General features: G+C 42.4%; 1 protein-coding gene and 1 long non-coding RNA gene across 2 annotated transcripts in view; one reads left to right on the forward strand and one right to left on the reverse strand.

Annotated features, from left to right (window-relative positions):
• LOC127597650 (cytosolic carboxypeptidase 4) overlaps nt 1–24,189 on the reverse strand; it is a 121,393-nt gene that overhangs the window by 59,802 nt on the left and 37,402 nt on the right. The window contains exons 7-12 of the mRNA XM_052060825.1: nt 19,887–20,095; nt 15,872–16,037; nt 9,292–9,365; nt 8,137–8,253; nt 5,273–5,435; nt 4,147–4,237 (exon numbers count right to left, since the gene is read on the reverse strand). Coding sequence (XP_051916785.1) covers nt 4,147–4,237; nt 5,273–5,435; nt 8,137–8,253; nt 9,292–9,365; nt 15,872–16,037; nt 19,887–20,095 — 820 coding nt within the window. The remainder of the gene's footprint in view (nt 1–4,146; nt 4,238–5,272; nt 5,436–8,136; nt 8,254–9,291; nt 9,366–15,871; nt 16,038–19,886; nt 20,096–24,189) is intronic.
• LOC127597758 (uncharacterized) lies at nt 13,095–13,773 on the forward strand. Its single transcript, XR_007961718.1, has 2 exons — nt 13,095–13,400; nt 13,566–13,773. It is a non-coding gene; the product is annotated as an uncharacterized LOC127597758 (long non-coding RNA).

The following is a 24,189-nucleotide window of genomic DNA, read 5'->3' on the forward strand; positions in this document are numbered from 1 at the left end:
CTGCCCAGAGGCAGCTGGGATAGGCTCCAGCACCCCCGCGACCCTTGTGAGGATCAAGCGGTTCGGAAGATGAATGAATGAATGAATATATATATATGAATGAATATATGGAGCCTATCACAGCTGATTCGGGCAGTAGGCGGGAGTACACCCTGAACTGGTTGCCAGCCAATCGCAGGGCACACAGAGACAAACAACCATCCGCGCTCACTACTCACAATTTAGTCTTCAATCAGCCTGCCATGCATGTCTTTCGAATGTGGGAGAAAACCAGAGTAGCTGGAGAAAACCCACACAGGCACGGGGAAAACATACAAACTCCACACAGGAAGGCTGCAGCCAGAATCGAATCCTGCACCTCTGCAGTGTGAGGCTGACTTGCTCACCAGTCAACCACTGGGCCGCCATGTTTGAGATCATGAAACAAATGGAAATATCAAACTAAAATAACTCAAGTAAACATAAAATGCATCCAACCATCCATCCATCATCTACCGCTTATCCGGGGCCGGGTCGCGGGCCAACAGCTTTAGCAGGGAAGCCCAGACTTCCCCCTCCCTAGCTACTTCTTCCATCTCTCCCCGGGGGATCCCGAGTCGTTCCCAGGCAAGCTGGGTGACATAGTCTCTCCAGCGTGTCCTGGGTCTTCCTCTGGGTCTCCTCCCGGTGGGACATGACCGGAACACCTCACCGGGGAGGCGCTCAGGAGGCATCCGAATCAGATGCCCAAGCCACCTCATCTGGCTCCTCTCGATGTGGAGGAGAAGCGGCTTGACTCTGAGCCCCTCCTGGATGACTGAGCTTCTCACCTTATCTCTAAGGGAGAGCCCGGACACCCTGTGGAGAAAACTCATTTCAGCCGCTTGTATCCGGGATCTCGTTCTTTTGGTCACGACCCATCGCTCGTGACCATAGGTGAGGGTTGGGACGTAGATCGACCGGTAAATTGAGAGCTTCGCCCTTTGGCTCAGCTCCTTCTTCACCATGACAGACCGATACAACGTCCGCATCACAGCAGATGCTGCACCGATCCGCCTGTCGATCTCCTGCTCCCTCCTGCCCTCACTCGTGAACAAGAGACCAAGATACTTGAACTCCTCCACTTGGGGCAAGATCTCCTCCCCGACCCGGAGGGGGCACTCCACCCTTTTCCGACTGAGGACCATGGTTTCAGATTTGGAGGTGCTGATCTTCATCCCAACCGCTTCACACTCGGCTGTGAAATGCTCCAGTGAGAGTTGGAGAGCCCTGTTTGAAGGTGCCAACAGCACCACATCATCTTCAAAAAGCAGGGATGCAATACTGAGGCCCCAAAACGGACCCCCTCAACGCTTCGGCTGCGCCTAGAAATTCTGTCCATAAAGGTTATGAACATAATCTGCGACAAATGGCAGCATTGGCGGTGTCCTACCCCCACTGGAAACGATTTAGTGCCGGCAATGCGAACCAAACTCTGACATCGGTGGTATAGTGACCGAACAGCCAATATCAGAGGGTTCGGTACCCCATACCCACGAAGCACCCCCCACAGATCTCCCCGAGGGACACGGTCAAAGGCCTTCTCCAAGTCCACAAAACACATGTAGACTGGTTGGGTGAATTCCCACATACCCTCGAGGACCCTGCTGAGGGTGTAGAGCTGGTCCACTGTTCCACGACCGGGACGAAAACCACACTGCTCCTCCCCAATCTGAGGCTCGACTTCCTGACGGACCCTCCTCTCCAGCACCCCTGAATAGACCTTACCAGGGAGGCTGAGGAGTGTGATCCTTCTGTAGTTGGAACACACTCTCCGGTCCCCCTTTTTAAAAAGAGTGACTACCACCCCGGTCTGCCAATCCAGAGGCACTCTCCCTGTTGACCACGCGATGTTGCAGAGGCGTGTCAACCTGGACAGCCCCACAACATCCAGAGCCTTGAGGAACTCCGGGCGGATCTCATCCACCCCTGGGACCTTGCCACCGAGGAGCTTTTTAACCACATCGGTGACTTCAGCCACAGAGATAGGTGAGCCCACCTCAGAGTCCCCAGGTTCTGCTTCCTCCAAGGAAGATGTGTTGGTGGAGTTGAGGAGGTCTTCGAAGTACTCTGTCCACCGGTTCACATCGTCCCGAGTCGAAGTCAGCAGCGCCCCATCCCCACTGTACACAGTGTTAGTGGTGCACTGCTTCCCCCTCCTGAGACGTCGGACGGTGGACCGGAATTTCCTCGAAGCCGTCCGGAAGTCGGGTTCCCTGGCCTCACCGAACTCTTCCCACACTCGGGTTTTTGCCTCGGCGACCACCGACGCTGCATTCCGCTTGGCCAGTCGATAGCCGTCAGCTGCCTTTGGGGTCCCACAGGCCATAAAGGCTCGATAGGACTCCTTCTTCAGCTTGACGGCATCCCTTACTGCTGGTGTCCACCAGAAAGCACGGGGGTTGCCGCCACGACAGGCACCAACCACCTTCCGGCCACAACTCAGATTGGCCGCCTCAACAATAGAGGCTCGGAACATGATCCACTCGGGCCACCATGTTTCGCTCTGTTCTTTACTTTCAAATGTGGGAAAGCTTCACACGAGAGAAATTTTGACTTTGCTGTTGCTGCTCCTTCTTTCCGCTCGGCAATGCGTAGCAACTCACACTAGCATGTGATGCGTTCAATGACAACTGGGATGTGCAGTCCTCTGCTTCTGATACAGAGGATGAGGACTTTGATGGATTTCTGGGTGATGATTGATCGAAAAACGTGAGAACATTGTACGATGGCTAAATAAAATACACCCAAACTCAGTTCTGCTTTCGTTGCCTTTTTAAAAACGTGTTTTCAGCTTGTATCTGTATGTCTTGGCATGCTACCGTATGCTTCAAGCTAACGTGTTAGCGTGCGCGCATGCATGCCGTATGTTTAAGCTGGCGTATGTTTTACCACTGTAAAACTGCGCTCATTAAGACAGTGCGGTTTGTCTATGTGTAAAATACAGAAATGTCACCCATTAACAGTCTCTGGCTGAAGGAGCTACCAAGTGCTGTCAGGGCGGGCTGGAGGGGGTGGGAAGGACTGTCCATCATAGCTTTTAGCTTAGTTAGCATCTTTCTGTTGCCCACCTCCTCCGGAGTGTCAAGGGAGAGGCCAGGACAGAACTGGCCTTCCTGACCAGTCGCTCCAGTCTCTTTCTGTCCCGGGCTGAGATGCTGCCTGACCAGCAGACAATGCGATAATGGATATAGAGAAAAGGCATGGCATGCTACCGTATACTTCAAGCTAACGTGTTAGCGTACGCGCATGCATGCCGTATGTTTAAGCTGGCGTATGTTTTACCACTGTAAAACTGCGCCCATTGGTATAGTGCGGTCTGTCTATGTGTAAAATACAGAAATGTCACCCATTAATGAGACTGCGCCCAACCGTACGGTGCGTCGAATAGTCGTGAAAATACAGTATATTGTTGTGATAAACCCACGTTTCCAGCACCTTCGCGGGGGTTGAGGATCACAGAAAATCTAGTCTGAGAGTTGTTTGAAACGAGCATCAGCTCAAATTTGTTCCTGTGCTCCTTTTTATTTTATAGACAACTAGCTGGTTCGCCGCCCTCCGGGCGACTCATCAGCTAGTTCCTGCGGAAGGCTGGTAAGGTGGGCCTTCGGCCCACAAAAGTGTTGTTGCTTGGTTCAACTTTTTGTTCATCTTCATTGCTTATCGCGAAAATAAAGAGATGTTTAGCTCTACTAAATAACTAACAATTTCATTGCAATGCTTGTGGGTAGACAACATTTTTTCGCTAAGATGCCCGCGCGATCGTAGTGAGCCACTGCCTGAGCGGCGCAGTGGCGGCGCAGTGGCGGCGCAGTGGCGCGGTGAAGTAGGTACGTTTTGAAAAGGGACAGACGGAAGGACAGACCGCGTGCGGGACGACGCGCAATATATATATAGAAGAGCGTGGTGCCGCAACATGCGCATTGAACTTTCTGCTATTGTGCTTACATTGCAGAGAACATTCGCTGGGTGCCATAATGACTGACTGTACATATTATACTCAGTGTACCGTATGGCCCTTGCCAAGGGAGAAGTTTAATCGTACGCATGTATAGAAAAGATATCCATTTATTCTTTGAGATGATAATTAGTCAGAAACCACAAAAATATGAATGCCTTCCAGCTTACCTTGTCTCTCCAGTCTTGCATCCAACTTCAGATCTGGTGTTGAGGATACCAGTATGACTGTAGAAATCTTTTACCTTTAATGGGCAAGCAGCTACATATTGGACACACAAAATGTCGGTTGGACATGTAAGTACATTTAAGGTAATTAATATTTGGTCATTAAAATGCATTTTCTACAACATTTTGTCAAAATATGACAACATATTATATATAATATTTAATATATTCCAGTATCTATGCAATGGAAAACTCAACAAATTGAAATCAAATTATTGAAACTATGTGTAACATATGTCACAATTTGTACACAAGTTGCAATACTCAATGATAACTATAACATGATTTACATTTAAATTTAGAGCCTGAAAATGAAACTGTTGCGCAATTTCTGTGTAACTTCTGTATGAGTTGCTCAAAACCAAAATAATATCAGTGGACTCTAGCCTGCTTCACCAATTTTTTCAGAGGTCATTTTGACACCTTCAGACAGACCAAAACATGACTTCGCCACCTGCTTGCTGATGCACCTTGTTGGAAAATGCTCAAGATGTCACTATGCTTGGCTCATATATCTGTAAAAGCACCGCTAGAAATGCCTAACCTCATCAGCCATGAAATCCATGAAGCTTCGAGAGCCCCTCCGTCTTGTAGCCTGACATTTGTCAGTGATTAAAAGTATTTCTCAGCCCTATTAAAATGTGTTTTTTCCCCGATGGCTAAAACACATTTTCATTACACAATTTGCAGGTCGTGAGGATAAGTGGTTCAGATGACGGATGGATGAATGGGTAAATGGAATGTACTTTCAAAACAGGGTTTTCATGATATTCTAGAAAGCCATGAAATGACGCCCAAGTTAGGCCACTGGCTTGGGGTGCCCCAAGCAGCTGGATGGCTTGCCTTGTGACAAAAATCGGCTCTGAGTATGGCCAAAAACAATCTAGCCTAACTCTTGTATATTCGAGCAGTTGGCAGTTAAAGAATTTTTAAGGTACAACCACCTCACCTCCCACCTACCCTTTAAGCAGGTTTCTTTGCCTCTGTGTATCACATTCATTCTGTAACTACCCGAATCTGCCATTTTCTGTTTGCTATTGTGTGCTAAATACTCTAATCACAGCCTCACCTGATTTGGTTTGATCGGGTGTTCCTTTCTCTGTCCGAGAGAGAATCTCCGCCGTTTGTTTTTCCCCCCTGAAGGAGTGGAGATGCAAATGGTTGCAATGTCCATTTTCATCATCAGATGAAGATGATGATGAACTCTCTTGTGAACTGAAATCCAGCTCCTCCTGTGTGACACAGATGTTTGCCGTTTTGTGACAGGTGTTACATAAAGAGAGATAAAAACGTTTGGCTTTGTTGGTCACAATGACTGGAATTGCTAAAACATATTCAAAGAATGCCTAAATGACTGCTTCTATGTTTTATGATTGCTTGCAAACATACTGAGTGTATGTACTGTATGTATGATTGTGTGCATGCCCTGCGATTGGCTGTCAACCGGTTCAGGGTGTCCCCGCGACCCTTGTGAGGATCAAGTGAATCAGAAAATGGATGGATGGATTTGTGTGTGTGTGTGTGTGTGTGTGTGTGTGGTTGATGCAATGTCCACTAACAAAACCCAATTGTGAAAGGGTTTAAATAAGTTGTTTTACAAGTTCTACTGTTTATAAGGAATAAAGTGGTATCCTTTTTGTAATACCATACTGAATTCCATCTTTTTAAAAGCTTTTTTTCTTTGCTTATTTGCATCATGTTTAATTGCACAATATCGCAACAAATTGCATTGTATCGTATCGGATCGCATTTTTTGATCTTAATGTGTATCGCATCGTGACGACGGTGAAACGTATCGCATCGTATCGCCAGAAAATTCCATGTATCGTTTAAGTATCGCATCGCTGGCAGTGCATCGAGATGTGTATCGAATCGTCCTCAGTGCTGAGATTCACATCCCTAATAAATAGTGTTACTGGGGTGCCTCCTCACTTTGTGAAATCACAAAACGAGGACCCGATTTTTTTCTTGGATCATCCAGAGATGCTGAGATGGAAGGAATGAGCAGGAATGCTCCATGATGACTGAATAGAGGAAACACCACTCAGGGGGTGTTTTTAGTGGGCAGAACTATGTGCCACCACAAACTGAATCAGAATAATTTGTACTTGAATTTGAATCGCAAAACTGAGAAGTGCATTTAAAAATGGAATCTGAATTACATAAATTGAATTTGCATAGTTTAATTTGAATCTTTACTTTTTAAAATGGAATCTGAATTGTACAATTTGAATTTGAATTCCTCACTGAAAATTAAATTTTGGAATAAGCCGCCACTGTCTGTTGGTATGTTTTAGTGCTCTTTCGACCCTAAACTGACAGAACTTTTTGTGTCAGACTTGGCTGCTCTGAGTCACGCACTGCTCCCCTGTCATGTGGTGTTCCACAGGGCTCAATTCTGGGGCCTCTGCTGTTCTCGCTGTATCTGCTCCCATTGGGTTCCATCTACTAAGGGAAACATGGTATTCCCTTCCACTGCTATGCAGATGACTGCCAGATCTATGTCCCACTGAGCAAGAAAGACGGCTTCTCATTAAGGCCACTCCTATCCTGTCTGGAAGAAATCAAAACCTGGATGACACAAAATGTCTTGAAATTCAACGAAAAGAAGACAGAGGTGATCTTGTTTGGTCCCAGTGGCACTTGTACATTCCATCCTGTAGACTTGGGCCCCCTGTCTCCTTATCTGAAATCAACGGTCTCAAACTCTGGCCTTAAACTTGACAGTGATTTCAAACTCGATTGGCAAATTGGTGCCGTTGTTAAATCCAGCTTCTTTCACCTTAGACAGCTGGCCAAAATAAAACCTCTCCTCTCACATGAACACTTTGAGACAGTAATCCATGCCATTGTCACATCCCGGCTCGATTACTGCAATGCCCTTTACTTTGGAGTCAGCCAGTCCTCCATTAAGCGCCTTCAGCTGGTCCAGAAAGCCGCTGCTCGCCTCTTGACTGGTACTCGTAAGAGGGAGCACATAAATCCTACTCTGGCATCCCTTCACTGGCTCCCCATTCATTTTAGAGTTATTTTCAAGATCCTCCTCTTTGTTTTCAAATCTCGCGCCACCTTACCTCTCTGAGCTCATCCGCCCGTACACACCTGCATTGTTAGAAGTACCAAGAACTAAACTGAGGCTCAGAGGTGATCGAGCCTTTTCTGTTGCTGGTCCCTCTCTCTGGAATGACCTCCCACTGAACATTCGGCAAGCTTCCTCGCTGCCCATCTTCAAAGCCCTCCTCAAGACTCACTTGTATTCTTTGGCATTCGACTCAGCATGACTTAGATTTCTTCTTGGTTTTACTGTTTGGTGCTTTCTACCGTCTTTATTACCGATTTGTCTTACTGTTTATTGTGCATGTTAAATTGCTCCATGGACAGCACTTTGTATGCAGCGATGGCTGTTCGAAAGTGCTCTATAAATACTGTTGACTTGACTTGACTTGACTCTGCGTCAGTAACGCATGTCAAAGGCGTAGGTGTCTTGCATGTTTTCCATTTCTCCCTATTGCAACACAGCTGATTCCAATGATCAAGCTCAGCAGAAGCCAGATGTCGATCCTGTTCATTTGAATTACATTTTTACATGTGTTATATTATGAAACAAATACATATATTGTCATTACAAAAATAAATAGGTTTATGGGGTGTCCACTTTTTGTTCATCTATTAACATAAAAATTGTATTAAAAAAAGACAAAAATGGACATGCATGTTTTTCACAGGGCAGCAACAAATGGATAACTTCTACAACAGTCCTAAAAACATCCCCATGTCCCATCACTGGAAACCTATTTCAAGACAGATCTTCGGGCTACTCATGTGGTCCTTGGGGGACTACCTGGGGGTACCCGCAGATACAACGTTGGTGACCTCTCGATCTTGCTGGACCTAATTGTACAATGCCTGATGCCACACTCTTACAAACAGTACCAGAAAGTCATGAGAGAGTTCAGGACAGAGACGGCTGTATTGTGGCAGGAGCTCTTTGGGTCTGTCTGAGGCAGGGCGAAGACAAAGTTTGTTCAAGTCAGTCTCCAAGTCATCATCCTACAAAAAGAAACATTCTTTATCAAACATTTGTCTTCATCTGTGCTTCTTCATATTTACTGAAACATTTGTAAATCGTGTATATGTTATAAATTCAATTTATGGATGTGTTATTGAGGCATGAGAACAGATTCATTTTTCTGGAGGTTATTATTATTATTTTATTAACTAACCACAGGATGGACAATGAATTAGTGGAAAACACCTTTTATTACCGATTTTTTGTTTAATCAAATGATGACTTCTGTTGTCCATTTCAATTCTGCGCCGTTTCAAATAAAGATTCAAAATCTGCATTCTTGAAAAAACTATAAGTGGTCAGGTTATATTTATATTTTCAGTAACCTTTGTACAATAATTAATGAACTAAAATAAGTAATTTAGTTCAGTAGCCTTGGTTGTCTACTTAAATGTATTATTGAAGTGTTGTGGTGTCATATATTTTATTCAAAAAAATGAACAAAAACAATTTGCATTGATGGAAATCCAGAAATGGGTGAATAGAGGATTAAAATTTGTGTGAATGAACAAATTTGGTCTGAATTTCATTTGTGGCATTGTTTTTCTTGTTGTTGTTGTTTTGGGTTCTTTTCTTTGTTTTTGCACTGTATGCCTGTAATTATCAAAAAACCTAGAACCCTGACAATTGAGGGAGATTGATGAAGGAAATTCAGTCAAATTGGTTTGAGGAAATGTTTTTCAAACGAATTAAATCGTCTATCTTTTAAATACAAATTTGGGGCTGAAGAGATTCATAGTCGTTCAATGAAAATAACTCAGGATGTGTATACTGTCCCTATGATGGACTATGGCTGCATGCTCAATTACACCATAGGAAAAAAAGCATCTCTTTTAGACATTAGTAAATATGTTTTTTGTCTTTTCTGTCAAACCATCAAATTTTTAATTAGTTTCCCTGCCAAAAAAGAACTTTATTTTCGCAAACCTAGGAAGTCGTTGCTGTTTTTGGTTTGTTTGTTTGTTTGTTTTTTATAATAGAAGTGGAAACATCCCAATCAAATATCATAAAGTCCGTACATAGTCTTTACTCTGAGCCTCTTGGTAATCTTCCTCCAACTTTTCATCATCACCAATCTCACCATTGCTCTCATCTTAAAAAAAATAAAAAATAAAAAGTGTGAGTGAAGTTGTACTACATAACAAGCTTCATGACATGAATAGAACAGTAGCCTGTTGCAGTAACCTAGCAAAACAAATTCCTGATCCAACAAACCTGTTTGAAATAGATAGCTACGTAGAAAAAAACTCCTCCACCAATGTTCCTTACTGCAGTAAAACAAGAAGAAGTATCAAATATTATAAAAACTTTTAAAAATAAAAAGTCAACTGATTGCTTTAATATTGATATGACAATAATCAAGCAGATTATAGAATATGTAGTGCGACCTTTCACGCACATATGCAACCTGTCATTCAAAGCTGGTATCTTTACATCAAAAATGAAAATTGCTAAAGTTATTCCAATCTATAAAAGTGGAGAAATACATCTGTTTACAAATTATAGACCAATATCACTACTACCACAATTTTCAAAAATATGAGAAAAACTATTTTCTCGCAGACTTGATAGTTTTATACAAAAGCATGCGCTGTTAAGTGAGAATCAATATGGCTTCAGGGAAAAACGGAGCACCTCAATGGCAGTTATGGAGTTTGTGGAAGCAATAGCCACTAATATAGACAACAAAGAATTTGCTGTTGGGGTTTTCCTAGATCTAAAAAAAGCTTTTGACACAATAGATCACAGTATATTATTGAAAAAAAATAGAAAGATATGGCATTAGAGGTGTAGCTTATAAATGGATAAAAAGTTATTTAGAAAACAGATATCAGTACGTGCAACTCAACAATAAAAAACCGAATCAACTGAAAATCACTCACGGAGTACCTCAGGGGTCAGTGCTTGGTCCAAAACTATTCATCTTATATATAAATGATATCTGCAAGGTCTCAAAACTATTTAAATGTGTCCTATTTGCTGATGATACAACTTTCTATTGTTCTGGAATAAATCTGAAACAGCTCCTGACAACCGTAGAAAACGAATGAAACAAATTAAAAAACTGGTTCGACAGAAATAAATTGTCACTTAACCTGAAAAAATCGAAGTCAATTGTTTTTGGCACAAGACCAATCAAACACCAAGCTAAAATTATGGTAAACTCAATTGAAATAGAAAGAGCGTATGAAACCAAGTTTCTCGGATTAGTAATAGACTCAAAACTATGTTGGAAACCACATATCGATAACGTAAAAAGAAAAATAGCCAAGAACGTAGGGATCCTCTACAAAACCAAGGAAGTGCTAAATAAGAGATCTTTGTGCACATTATACACTTCATTATTATTACCATACATGACCTACTGTGTGGAAATATGGGGAAATGCCTGCAAAACAAACACACTCCCTATTCTCAAACTACAAAAAAAAGTAATTCGAATTATTAATAGATCAAAATATACGGAACCCAGAAATCCACTATTTATCAAATTAAATACGATGAAATGTTATGACCTGGTTGACTTTAAAATCGCCCAATTAATGTACAAAGCACACAATAACCTGCTCTGCCAAAACATTCAGAAGTTTTTTGAAATTCGAGAAAGCAACTATGAATTAAGAGGTACCAACTAAACACAACACAACATAAAACACGGACAGTCGTGCAATCCTAACCACTTTCCCCTCACACGCAACAATAATAAAAATAAGAACATAATATAATTGTAATAAATACAAATTCATGAAAAACAACCAATAAAATCTGACATTTAATTGCAGTTCAACATAATTACCGTATTTTCACGACTATAAGGCGCCATTAAAAGTCTTAAAGTATCTCCAAAATGGACAGGACGCCTTATGGTGCGGAGCGTCCTTTATATGCGCTGAGTTCCAAAATCTGACTGACTGCCGACACGCTGTTTATATAGAGAAAAGGCGGAAGTGACTCTAAAAGAAGTCGGCCAATCAGGGAAGGGTGGGCGTGTATATATCCATATATGGAGAGGGAGAGAGAGAGAGAGAGAGAGAGGGAGAGAGAGGACAGACAAGCTAGTCCGCCAATGGTGAAGGGTGGGCGTGTAAGTGGACGCCTCAAGCCAGTACCAACACTTGTATAGCATGTGGCAATGTGCATTGTTGCAAAACAACTCCGGTTTTGGTTTCTAAGAACCCCTGAAAATAAATTCGACAAAAAGACACGCCTATGAAGCTCAGTTCAAACTTAAAGCCACCGGTTATGCTTTTGGCATGCGTGCCCATCTCACAGCAGCGGTGAAAAAACAAGTCAAGCAAATGAGCTTGCCGTTATTCCCGGAGGCTTGACTAAAGAACTCCAACCGCTGGACATTGGCATCAACCGGGCGTTCAAAGTAAAGTTGCAAACGGCATGGGAACAATGGATGATCGGTGGCAAACACAACTTTACAAAGAGTGAGAGGCAGCGCTTGGCGAGTTACGCCACAATACGCAACAACGAGAGGGAACGCGGCGTTTTTGATGGATTACGGTACTTGCACAATTGTTCAATTCTTTCTACACACACACGCGCTGCCACCATGTTTCGCTCTGTTCTTTACTTTCAAATGTGGGAAAGCTTCACACGAGAGAAATGTTGACTTTGCTGTTGCTACTCCTTCTTTCCGCTCGGCAATGCGTAGCAACTCACACTAGCATGTGATGCATTCAATGACAACTGAGATGTGCAGTCCTCTGCTTCTGATACAGAGGATGAGGACTTTGATGGATTTCTGGGTGATGATTGATCGAAAAACGTGAGAACATTGTACGATGGCTAAATAAAATACACCCGAACTCAGTTCTGCTTTCGTTGCCTTTTTAAAAACGTGTTTTTATCTTATCTGTATGTCTTGGCATGCTACCGTATGCTTCAAGCTAACGTGTTAGAGTGCGCGCATGCATGCCGTATGTTTAAGCTGGCATATGTTTTACCACTGTAAAACTGCGGCCATTAGTACGATGCGTCCTGTGTATGTGTAAAATACAGAAATGTCACCCATTAATGAGAATTAATGGGTGACATTATGTGTGTGTGTGTGCGTGTGTGTGTGTGCGCGCGTGCCGGTAAGGATAGATCACGGGAGGTTAGTTGATCGAAAAGTAGATCTTCGATCCAAAAAGTTTGGGCACCCCTGGTCTAGAGCATGCAAAAGATTTGAGCTTCAAGCCAACATCTTTTCTTTTTGTGGTGTTTTTTTTTCATGAAAAGTAATCTACCAACTAGCACCACTGTCAAGACACGATCTGAGACCCCCGCTGCCTCTTCTTTCGCCATTTTGTTCACTCTGAATTCATGTTTAATCTCGAGAGGTTTTTCAAGATTTCCTGTCTGAATGAATCGGTCGTGTGTGGTGTGTTGATCTTGCCGTGTTTGGTATATTCAGATATTTTGTGATGTTTTCTTTAACCAATGTATATCTTCTCAGAGGTAAACTCTTGAACCTGCTTTGGAATGATTGCAAGTGAGATAAACCCTTTGGAATACTTTTAAATGATTACAAGTGAGATAAACTCTTGAACCTGCTTTGGAATAATTGCAAGTAAATGATTACAAGTCTGTGCCACTTGGCTACACAACCAACAGTGTGGCGTAGGAAGGGATGAGAATGGCCACTCACCCCTCCCCATGCACACACTTTAGAGGATAAAAGGAGGGGAGCGATGCTCCTCAGCAGAGTCCGCTATGGGTTACCGTACGAACGCCTAGCTCGTATTGAAGCTCACTCTGCTGAGGGTGTTGGCTCTCCACCCTACTGGCACCTTGGTTTTGGAAAAAGGAGCTAAAATAGCACAGAAAAGTGGGTAAATGTACCCATAAACAAATGCTATATGCGAGAGAACTAATCATGTTTTTTCTTGTTATTTAGTGTTTAACCAAATTTGTTACAGCTTGGAGAATTAATGCCTTGGTGGGAGTTGCTGATCGGGAGACCTGCTAAAACCGGACGAGACCATGGACCTCATTGGGCGCCGCGACACTGGAGGTGTCGTCTGCTGGGTCATCTGCCTCCTTGCCGTTAGTGCCATGGTCCAGCCCTCCTGGGGGATGGCCGAGGGCTGAACCTGCAGGACAAGTCAAGAAGCTAGATCTATACAACTTGACGGTATCCTACTGAATATCACTTGTAATCAGCCGATAGTGATGTGCGACCTCGACATCCTTGAAGTGATCAAGGGAAGCGTGGTGACAGTCACCGCCCTGGACACGTCATGTAAACTGAACGCCACGGTGTTCTTTCATGATGGGGGCTGGTACTACGATGAAAAAGCCGAATGCGACCCTAATCATCAGGGATCAAACTGGACAATAGTGGCGGATGAAGACTTCATCATCGGAGACAGCGAACCTATTGGGCACAATACCCGTGGGTATCCGGTGAGAGTGATTCCTCGAAAGCTACCGCCGACCATAACTTTGACACACTTGTCCCCCGTTTTGGATACCTGCACACACCTTGCACAGGCAACAATCGAAACGAGAGTATTTTGGACAGTCCACTTTCCCCCGATTCCGAAGTGTGGACGAAAGAAAAAGAGCGTGGTATGACACCTTCTTAGGGGGAACGGGGACTGTATTGGGATTTGCAAATGCGGCTGATAACAAAGTGACAAAAACAAATGTACAGGGTATTGGACCCCGTATAAAGTGGCCACGATGAAAACGGTGTGTAAATACCAAGTTTTACCCGTCATAACACGGGATAGCTACTTGTTTCTCCATATGGATAGAGACTGGTTTGAACCAAAAACGAACATGACCTTTAAATCAAATTTGTGCGACATGACAGATTAAGGAATGGCTTGCAGAGTGCAACATGCGTACTCGAACCCGTGTTTAACCGACTCGGAGGCCGTACTTTGCGACTGGACAAGGGAGCCAATCGGAGAGATGATATGGCAGGTTGGACCGCACACTCTCTGTGTGGCTACAACTCGAAATAACTCGCAGGTACCTTCGGTTCCTTTGGTAGGATGCCTTGGTAATGTACATCTGTGGCACTGGAGACACATGACGTATCGTTTGACCAATTACACAGAGTCCCGTAGGTTAACTACGGTGCAGTGGGAAGTGCCTCACTCCCCCTGGAAAGTGTCTCTGGAACGTTTCAAATGCGCATTGGAAAGTTCTACGGACATACAAAACCTCATTAAGTCACATACGTCTAACATCTCCAGTCTCATGGTGTCGACCATGGTGGTAAAGGGGAATGTAGTGCATGCTGCTAAAATGGTACAGCAGGCTTCGGCTCATCATTGGTGGGATATTTTTTCGGGAATGTCTTCAACCGCGCGTACCGTTTTTGTGCCGCCCTTGATCATTGCGCTAATTGCTATATGCGTGCTAACACTGTGTAATGCAGGATCTTGTTTTTATGTACGAAGAATTCGGAAAGAACTTAATAAGGAAATAAAAAAGTATCGTATTATTGAATGGAAATGAAAATCACAATGTTTTTGGAGCGGACTTATTATGGTAGAACCAAAATGACGATCATATTGACGCCACAGGAGACTCATGAATTTTATTTGGATGAGTGGTATAACCAAATTACACGAAGAAATAATTTGACTTTGGAAGAACTTTGGGGGATGGTTTGGAGAGAAGTGCTAAGAATGACTTGGCCCGAAGAACTAATTGATAGTTTTTAATTGTTATATAAATTGATTAAGGTAAACACCAAGAGTGGAATGGTATATTCAGATATTTTGTGATGTTTTCTTTAACCAATGTATATCTTCTCAGAGGTAAACTCTTGAACCTGCTTTGGAATGATTGCAAGTGAGATAAACCCTTTGGAATACTTTTAAATGATTACAAGTGAGATAAACTCTTGAACCTGCTTTGGAATAATTGCAAGTAAATGATTACAAGTCCGTGCCACTTGGCTACACAACAAACAGTGTGGCGTAGGAAGGGATGAGAATGGCCACTCACCCCTCCCCATGCACACACTTTAGAGGATAAAAGGAGGGGAGCGATGCTCCTCAGCAGAGTCCGCTATGGGTTACCGTACGAACGCCTAGCTCGTATTGAAGCTCACTCTGCTGAGGGTGTTGGCTCTCCACCCTACTGGCACACGGTAAGAGTTCTTTAGCTTCATACAACTTGTTTGAACTGTGTTATCATTTCTGTGTGGGACCAATAAAGTGCCTATTGTTGGTAGCCAGAAGTGTCTTGTCGTTATTTCTGAGTGCCTATCTCCCACGATCCTTTATAAAACTTGATATTCATTCAAATTGAGTATCAGAAGTGTTTCAAAACAGTGTTCAAAACTGTTGTGTCAGTGTTTTATTTTTTTTAATCATCATGTGTGGGGTCTCTCTGAATTTGTAATTCGATCGACAATTTTAAAATCATGCCGTGTGAACCAAGCTTTAGCAGTGTACCGGCGCTCGTAATGAAAAGGCAGAGTTGTCCACCACTATGGTCGACCTAATGGGATTTGTTACTATTTTTAGCACAAAGGTTGAGTCCCTCCATATGAACTACTTTTTACACATAAGTTACATTTTCTTGGGCTGTTAGACCATCTCAACAACAGTAACAGTTTTATCTATACGACCATGTCTTTACCTGAAGCTGCAACCATATCAAGAACCTCATGTTGTCCTCCAGGCAAGGGGAAGTAGTATGCGGATTGATCCGATGTCAGTGGTAGAGGGATTTTAGGCAGGCACTGTCTCATCAGCTGAACGGAGGACTGTACCAGTGACTCCAGACATTGATTCAACAAGCTTGTCTGCAAAAATACAAACACTCAAAATACTAATAATATGACATCCCAACATCAAATTTCATTTGAAAATCAGCTTGTTCGCTAGTTTGCTCTTCAAATTGACTTGTCATCTTCAATACTCTCTTTTGCTCAAATTAATTCAGAGAACACTTGAAAAAACGGCATGCAAAGTGTTGTACTTGGACTAAAAATCTGACAAACTAAATCAAAGATAATTACAACAATAAATGAATCACACAAAAGGAGTAAACACCATGAAAATCAAACAACAATGCACAGTCCTGTGCTGAGTCAAAAGCCCTAGAGTAAAAATGTGGTGTAAGACGTGTTTTCAAAATGGACAGTTAGGGGGCTTGCCTAATGTTGAGCGGGAGGTCATTTCAAAGTGAAGGACCGGCAACGTAAAAAGCTCCATCACCTACGAGCCTCTGCATAATCTTCAGTACCTCCAGTACCATCTGGTCCGCAGACCTGAGGCACCAGAAGGTCCGTAGGGGTGGAGGAGGTTAGAGAGGTAAATTGGGGCGAGACCATTTAACGATTTGAAAACAAATAAAAGTATCCTAAAATGAACTCTAAAATGTACAGGGAGCCAGTGAAGGGAGGCCAAATGGATGGACTTAACAGAGATGGATTTCATAACAGGACCGATTTGCCGGTCCACTTTAAAACTCAAGTTCAAAATAGTTGGCTTTAGTTAAGCTTGTTTTAGCTTGTTTGAATGCTTTGCGAAAGTGATCATTGTCTGGATTATTAAGTGCATTTGATGTACGATTAACACACGCACGCGCACACACACACACACAGTGCCATAAAGCATCCCATTTAAAATCGGGGAATTTCAAAGTACCGTACTTGAAAAGTCATTTTCATCATATGTTATTCTGCATTCACATTATATATATTTTTATGCTTCCGCCACATTTTTGTCCTTCTAAAACTCGCACTTCAACCGATTCAAAATCATTTGTGTGTCTCACTGTGCAGCTTAACCACAACATCTTCGAACAACATTTGACATTGCAAAAATTCACATTTTTTTCTCGAATTTTGATTTTCCACCATAACATTCATACATGAATGGAGCCATTTTATTACAGACCTTATCCTTCCACATTTCTGCACCTATCCAAACTTTTGCTATGTCAAAATGTCCAACACATTTGCAACACCTTTGGAGACATTTCTCATATTCCAAAAATCTCCATGTTTTTCACATCACTGTCCATGTCAAAATTCCCAAAAGAATGAACCCTTTTTACAATATTACATCATCCTCCCATATTTATTAACTGATTAAAACAATTCCAACTAAAAAAAAAAAGTTCATCTCAGAACATTCAAGCAACTTTTGTTCATATTCCAAGATTGGCCACTTTTTCAGAATTTCATATTTAGATTAAATTTAAAAGAATCAAATCAATGAAGACTTACTTCAAGACAAATTACTGAATCCTCCTCCGTTTGCCTTTTTGGAAGTTGTTTAATGTTAGTATTTGATCCATTCTCATTAGACTCTCATTTGACCTAGGTGTGAGTTCTATTGGGTCTCAGTGCAGCATTTGATACAGTAGATCCTAATATACGGTTGTACAGAGTGCAAACTTGGGTAGGAGTAAATGTCATAAAATGGTTCAAGTATTATTTGTGGAGGAAAGAGTGACCATTTTACGTTGTAAATCTGATCAAATGACCATGATGTATAGTCCCTCAAGGGTCAGTTCCTAGACCCCTTTTGTTCAGCCTAAATATGCTACCCTTTGGTGAAATGTTTGAGTTCATGAATGTTAGTTATCAAGGCTATGCAGATGATACACAGCTATCTACGTATGTCCCCAACTGTCATACAGTCCAATTCAAAAAAAAAATGTTACATTCTATACGCCCCCAAAATCTAAACATGGCATTGTGATGACTATTGCATTTGTGGAATATGAATTAAGCAGCAAAATCCACCTGTTTTTACCCAACTGAGGGGGAACCCATTTTGCCACTTGCTGTCAGCTAAAAATGACCTCGCAGCTCCTCAGGCTTTTGTTGCTTTGCAAAATATTGATCAGTAAAAACATATTAGGCCTAAAAACAATTTTTGAAAACATGACAGCCCCTTTAAATCAAAACCTTGGTGTGGTAATTGATTTTCATCTGAGTTTCAACAGTCACCTCAAAATAGATCAATCAAACAGCCTTGTACCAGCTGAAAAACACATCCAGATTGAAGGGTTGCATGCTCCAAAGCAGACCAGGAGAAAATTAACCATACTATTATCTCCAGTAGGCTTCATTATTAGAATGGTCTTCGGACTGGACTCCATCAGAAGAGCATCAAACAGATTTTGCTCATTCTGAATTCTGCAGCTTGGATTCTTACCAGAACAAGGACATCAGAACATGTTAGTCCAGTGCTAAAGACTAAACACTAGCCCCAAGTCAGCTGTAGAATATATTTTTTAAAATTCTGCTACAGGTCAATAAATCACCGAGGTCCTGAATACATTAAACACAGTAAATTGGCGGAACCCAGAGTTCAAAGCAAAAATGGTGCATCAGCATTGAGATGGGAAAAGTTGTCAACAGAACTTAAGTGAGACCATGTGTGGTGTTTTTTTTTTAATCCAGAAAAAACAATGCTTTCTTCCCATACCAATGATTAAGGCTTTGTAGAGCATTTTATGATATTTTTTCCAAATCATGAACACATGAAATACATTATATACAGGAACTAAAGCTGTCGTGTATTGCTGTGTCTTCCCCAGAAATTGTCCCCAGCTAATAGTTTTCCATTTCCCTGTCATATCTATTAATTATACATCTTTTCAGTTCAGTTTTATCGCTTCAACATTTTTCTTCGAATAAATGATATCAACCAAAAAGTCTAGGGACATAGCTACAGGGTGGCCAGGAGTGTCACTGTGTGGCCACCCCAATCCCTCAAGGAAAATTTGGATATTTGTGATTTTTCTGCTATTCTTACATGGCCGAGAAATTGTTCATCATACCATCCGCAATCAGTTTCATGAAATAAAATGCACACCTATACCAGTCTTGGTCAAACACTCATAATACAAGCAGCAACAAACCTCAGTAAAAACCAACATTTAGCATTGTGAAGAATTAAGAGTCTTTTGTGTCATTGTGCTTTATAAATTTAAACGAATGAGCCATTGACCCTAGTATGCAAAATGGCGTCGGCCGTCTGTGACAATTGATCACTCTCATTGACTGTTAGCTAGCGAAACAGTGAATGAGAGTGGAGTACACGATGAGATAGGACACAAAAATGGAAATGAAAACAAAAAGAAAATGGTGTTATCTAGTAAACTGCGCTTCGCAAAATGATGCTTTTTATTTGATGTTCAAATCGATCAATGTTTTATAAACCTTCCCTTTCCTGCACCAATGCATCAATGCTTGATGAGGAGTGTGATGGGCATTGTTCTGGATATTTGTAAATTTTATTTCAGGAAACCCAACCTGTGGATACTATGATAAACAATGACGGACATACACATCGCCACCCCTGGCCAACCCTCACTGAGGTGTTGTGTCACCCTGGCGACACCACTGAAACATTTCTGGCAATGCCCCTAAATAAATCAATTCAAAGTCAAACAACATGCAAGTGCAGTACCAAACAATAGAGTAGGTCTGATGCATTGGGCTCTAGGTTGATCAATTTTCAGTTCACACAGAAGTCAGTGTATGATTGTATAATCTTATTGATTGGTAGTCTGTTGCATGGCCTTTCTTTGTGTGAAAAGAGTAACTTCAGGTAATGCGCTAAACAGGACTTGGTGGTGGTAATAATTCTAGTAGTAGTAGTAGCAGTAGTTGTAGCAGCAGCAGTAGTACCTGAGTTGTATGATAAAGAAGCCATACACCTCCATGGGACACAAGAGCTTCTCTTCCTAGAGCACTGCGTGCAATTTTATAAAAGCAACGCAGCAATGCCTGGAGGACGTCAATGGCAGAGTGTGTCGTGTCCTTCCTGTACCATTCGTCATACAGCCGAAGGAGACCAGACACATAACCTTTGGACACTGCTGAGCAGATGTTATCCTCTGTTGAAAACAGAAAGAGAAAATATCAGCATAATTTTCAGCAATACACCAATTTGCAACTACACAACTTTGTCCTCAAATGAAGAAGACAATGTCTTCATTTCCACCACCTCCAACTGTGCCTCCTGTTGTCCCGGCAGTGCCACTCTCTCAAAACTATCCATCATGGCTGGTGTTGCCACTGTTTTATAAACCTTCCCTTTCATCTTAGGAGAAACTCTTCTATTGCATAGTTTACATGGCACATTTCCTGCACCGATTACAACCTGCTTGCATTGATTTGGTCACCTCCTAACCACTTCACCATTGCTCTGGGTTGAAAACGCTAAGAACTCATGAGTTATCCATCCTCGTTAATTCTTCTCCCCATAGCCTCCTTCTGTCTCCTTCCGCCCTTTTCATTCATAGAAACATTCTGTTTTACGTACTTAATCTTCATTCGTCTCCTGTCTTGGACATGCCTTCACCATTCTAAATGTTCCTCCATCTCCTCTCTGCATTCACTGCAGAACATAATGTCATCTACAAGTGGCATGGTCCATGGTGATTCCAGTCGAACCTCATCTGTTAGTTTGTCCTTCACTCCTGCAAAGAGGAAGTGAACCGATGGAGTCCCTCCTCCAACTTAAACTCCTCTGAGACAACTATAGTGCATCTCACTACTGTTCGACTGCTTCTATATAAGTCCTGTAATATTCTACCATACTTCCCGGTGTAACCCGGATTATGGCATGAGGCAATGGGGGGTGGACATAACCAAAATCTATTTTGACTAAAAGAGTAGCGTCGTTAAAAAATGCTTAATTTAAAAAAACTGAATATTGCCGTGGCCCGAGCGAATCAGGGCACAAAATACTAGTGGGGTGTCAGCGAATGAGAGGTGCCGTTTTTCACCTTCGTGACGTCATGAACGTGCGGCGCAACCTATCTCGCTTTTTTTTCTGACAGGACCTGAACGCGAGCGGACGTATTCTTCGGCCGTTGTAAAGAATAGTGATGGGATTCCGACTCCTTTTAGAAAGCTGGCTCTTTTGGCTCGGCTCCCTAAAAAGAGTCGGTTCTTTCAGCTCCCAAATGGCTCCTCAGTTTTTTTGTTGCTTAAATTAATTTAATACCAAAAATAACGTAATATTATGTGTAAAATGAAGTACTAATGCTAAAAATAGACATTATATCACATATTTATTATTTATATGGCTTTATTTATATTCTTCTGAACATACTCAACATGGAGTACAACATGGAGGGGTACAAAAATAAAAACAAAGTACAAAGACCCATCTCAAAACAAGGTCGTCAAAAGGTTCCAATCTCTGAATGTGTATATTTATTAGCTTTTAACTATTTACAGTAAAACAACATAAGTAAGCTTTGAATAACACACAACAAATTATACATTAAAATTTGTAAAACAAAAAGGAAAAAGCAGCATCCAGGTAAAGGTTTTAGCTTGTCTTTAGCGAAGATTGGCATGAAGAAAAACCAAGTGCCTAAGTTTTGAGGGGTTGGTCCTGTTTCTCCTCTCTGTTAATATTTGCCCTGTTTTGGAGAAGATTCTCTCTGAGTGGACGGTTGTTGCGACAACAGACAGCCAACACCAAATGGATGAAAATCCCTTGCAATCATTTTACCCAGTTCCTCGTCAATTGTGTTCTGTTTTTCTGGTTTTATAGCTTTTTGCATAAAGTGGCTCATACAGCTCTGGGTTGTACATCTAGGCCAGGGGTGCCCAAACTTTTTGGATCGAAGATCTACTTTTCGATCACCTCACCTCACGGGATCTACCCTTACCGGCGCGCACAAACACACACGCACACACGCGCACGCCATGATGAGAAACGGAGGCATGTGTACAAAGACACACAAATGGTTGTTTGTTTGTTAGTTTTCTTCTCGACACTCCTCGGATCTACTTGGGACTTGTCTTAGATATACCGGTAGATCAGGATCTACCTAATGGGCACCCCTGATCTAGGCAGTTGTGACATTGCAGCAGCAGCAACAGTTGCAGACACACTAGCACCTTCATTAATAGCGGGTTCCCTCGCTTGTCTTTTCTCTTCAGATTGTACTGATGGGTGGACTTTTCTGATGTGCCTGTGCAGGTTATTTGTGGAGCCTGATCTATGGGATATTTTAACCTTGCACAGTCAACACGCTGCCTTTGAACTATCAATTAAATTGAAATGAGTCCAAATTTCTAACTAGCTCTCTCGTCTTCTCGTCTGTCTTGTTCGCGTGCTGTTGTGTGTGTCTCTTCTCTAATCCCTCCCCCTTCTCTAAACTGCAGGGTATGTGTGTGTGTGTGTGTGTGTGTGTGTGTGTGTGTGTAACCCTCCCCTTCCTCTTCTCCCACGGATCTTGACCAACCACGTGCGGCTTTAACCGAAGAGGGGGGAAAACAGGAGAAAAAAAATCGGCTCCTATTTGGACCTTCTCTCAATGAGCCGGCTCGTTCGCGAACGACACATCGCTAGTAAAGAAGTGTTTCAGGAGAAAGAGAGTCATACTACGCAACTTCGAGCACTGTACCTGGCTAACGTAGCTGTTAGCTTTCCGTACCACCGGGATTTCGCCGACCGTATAACGTCGTCGGAGTCTCGTTCAACATTCTTCTGGCCGGGTCTTTTGTGGAGTTCTAATTGAGGACAGCGCTGGGATTAGCGTGCCTTCAGTGGAGTGGATTCCATTACGGTGCCCTGACTTCCAAAAGTGCTGGAAAAGGGGGTACAGTGGTGGTGGCGAGCCAACCAAAGAACATACAGTATATTACATTTGATAAACTTTATTTTGTGTTGGTGATGTTTAGAAGAATTTATTTTGTACGACAGGAGTTGACAAGAACATTTTGTGTTTAGTTATTTCATTCAGATTGAAAGAAAAAAGCAAACTCACACCCGTGTTGAAAAAGGTGATCACCAATTATTTTGCTTGAGGGAAACTAAGAGGTTGAGACTAAATTGGATTTATTTACTTTTTTTTCACTGTGTTTGTCGTGATAATAATTTTGTTGTCCTGCGTTTATGTTTGATATAAAAGTTAATTGGTTTTACAACTATTGTCTTGTTTCTTTGCCCATGCAACCCCCTCAATGGGGACATCATTGGCTCCAGTGAATCGAACCTCGTGTCCCCTTACTGGTCCAAGTAGAAACCCGTTGTCTGCCCCCGAGTGTTTTGTCATCTCTAGCAATTATAAAACAGACGTAGCCCTTGTTACACCTGTCATTCCAGTCCTCATTTAGTAAGACAGTTTCTCTCTGGGTACCCAATCGTAAGAGTTATTCAAAATCTCCATAGACACAATGTAGCTCCTTCTGACCTTCTCTGTCTGACTTCTCCATCAACCCCGTCAAGACAAATAATGGATCTGCGGTACTGTTTCTTGGCATGAAACCATAGTTTTGCTCAGAAATAAATCAAGATGGCAACGCCTTTCGGTGCAGCGGCTTCTCAAGTTCACATGATTAAGCTGCTTAACAATGACTTTGAAGCCAATTTTTTTGTGATCACCTGGCTAAAACGGTGTGTGAAGTATAGCCTGAATTAGCTGTACCAATTTTGATGGATTTCAATGACAACAATTCCATCTCCTTTGGGAAGAACTCTATCTTGAAAACTGTGTATTGAACCTATCCTATTCTAACCATTGTCTTTGATGCTTTTTCACACTACTCCAGTGGTTCTTAACCTTTTTAGAGGTAGCGAACCCAGTCAGTTTACATACACGTTCACCGAACACTTCATTCATTAATTTTTTGTAATGCTTTATCCTCACTAGGGTCGCGAAGGGTGCTGGAGCCTATCCCAGCTGTCTTCGGGCAGTAGGCGGGGGACACCCTGAGCCGGTTGCTAGCCAATCACAGGGCACACAAAAACGAACAATCATTGGCGCCAACACCCACACCTAGGGACAATTTAGAGCGTTCAATCAGCCTGCCATGCATGTTTTTGGAATGTGGGAGGAAACCGGAGTACCCGGAGAAAACCCATGCAGGCCCGGGGAGAACATGCAAACTCCACACAGGGAGGCCGGAGCTGGAATTGAACCCGGGACCTCTGCACTGTGAAGTCGACGTGCTTATTTAGTATTTA

This window comes from Hippocampus zosterae, chromosome 3, assembly GCF_025434085.1.
Source record: "Hippocampus zosterae strain Florida chromosome 3, ASM2543408v3, whole genome shotgun sequence".
NCBI lineage: Eukaryota > Metazoa > Chordata > Actinopteri > Syngnathiformes > Syngnathidae > Hippocampus > Hippocampus zosterae.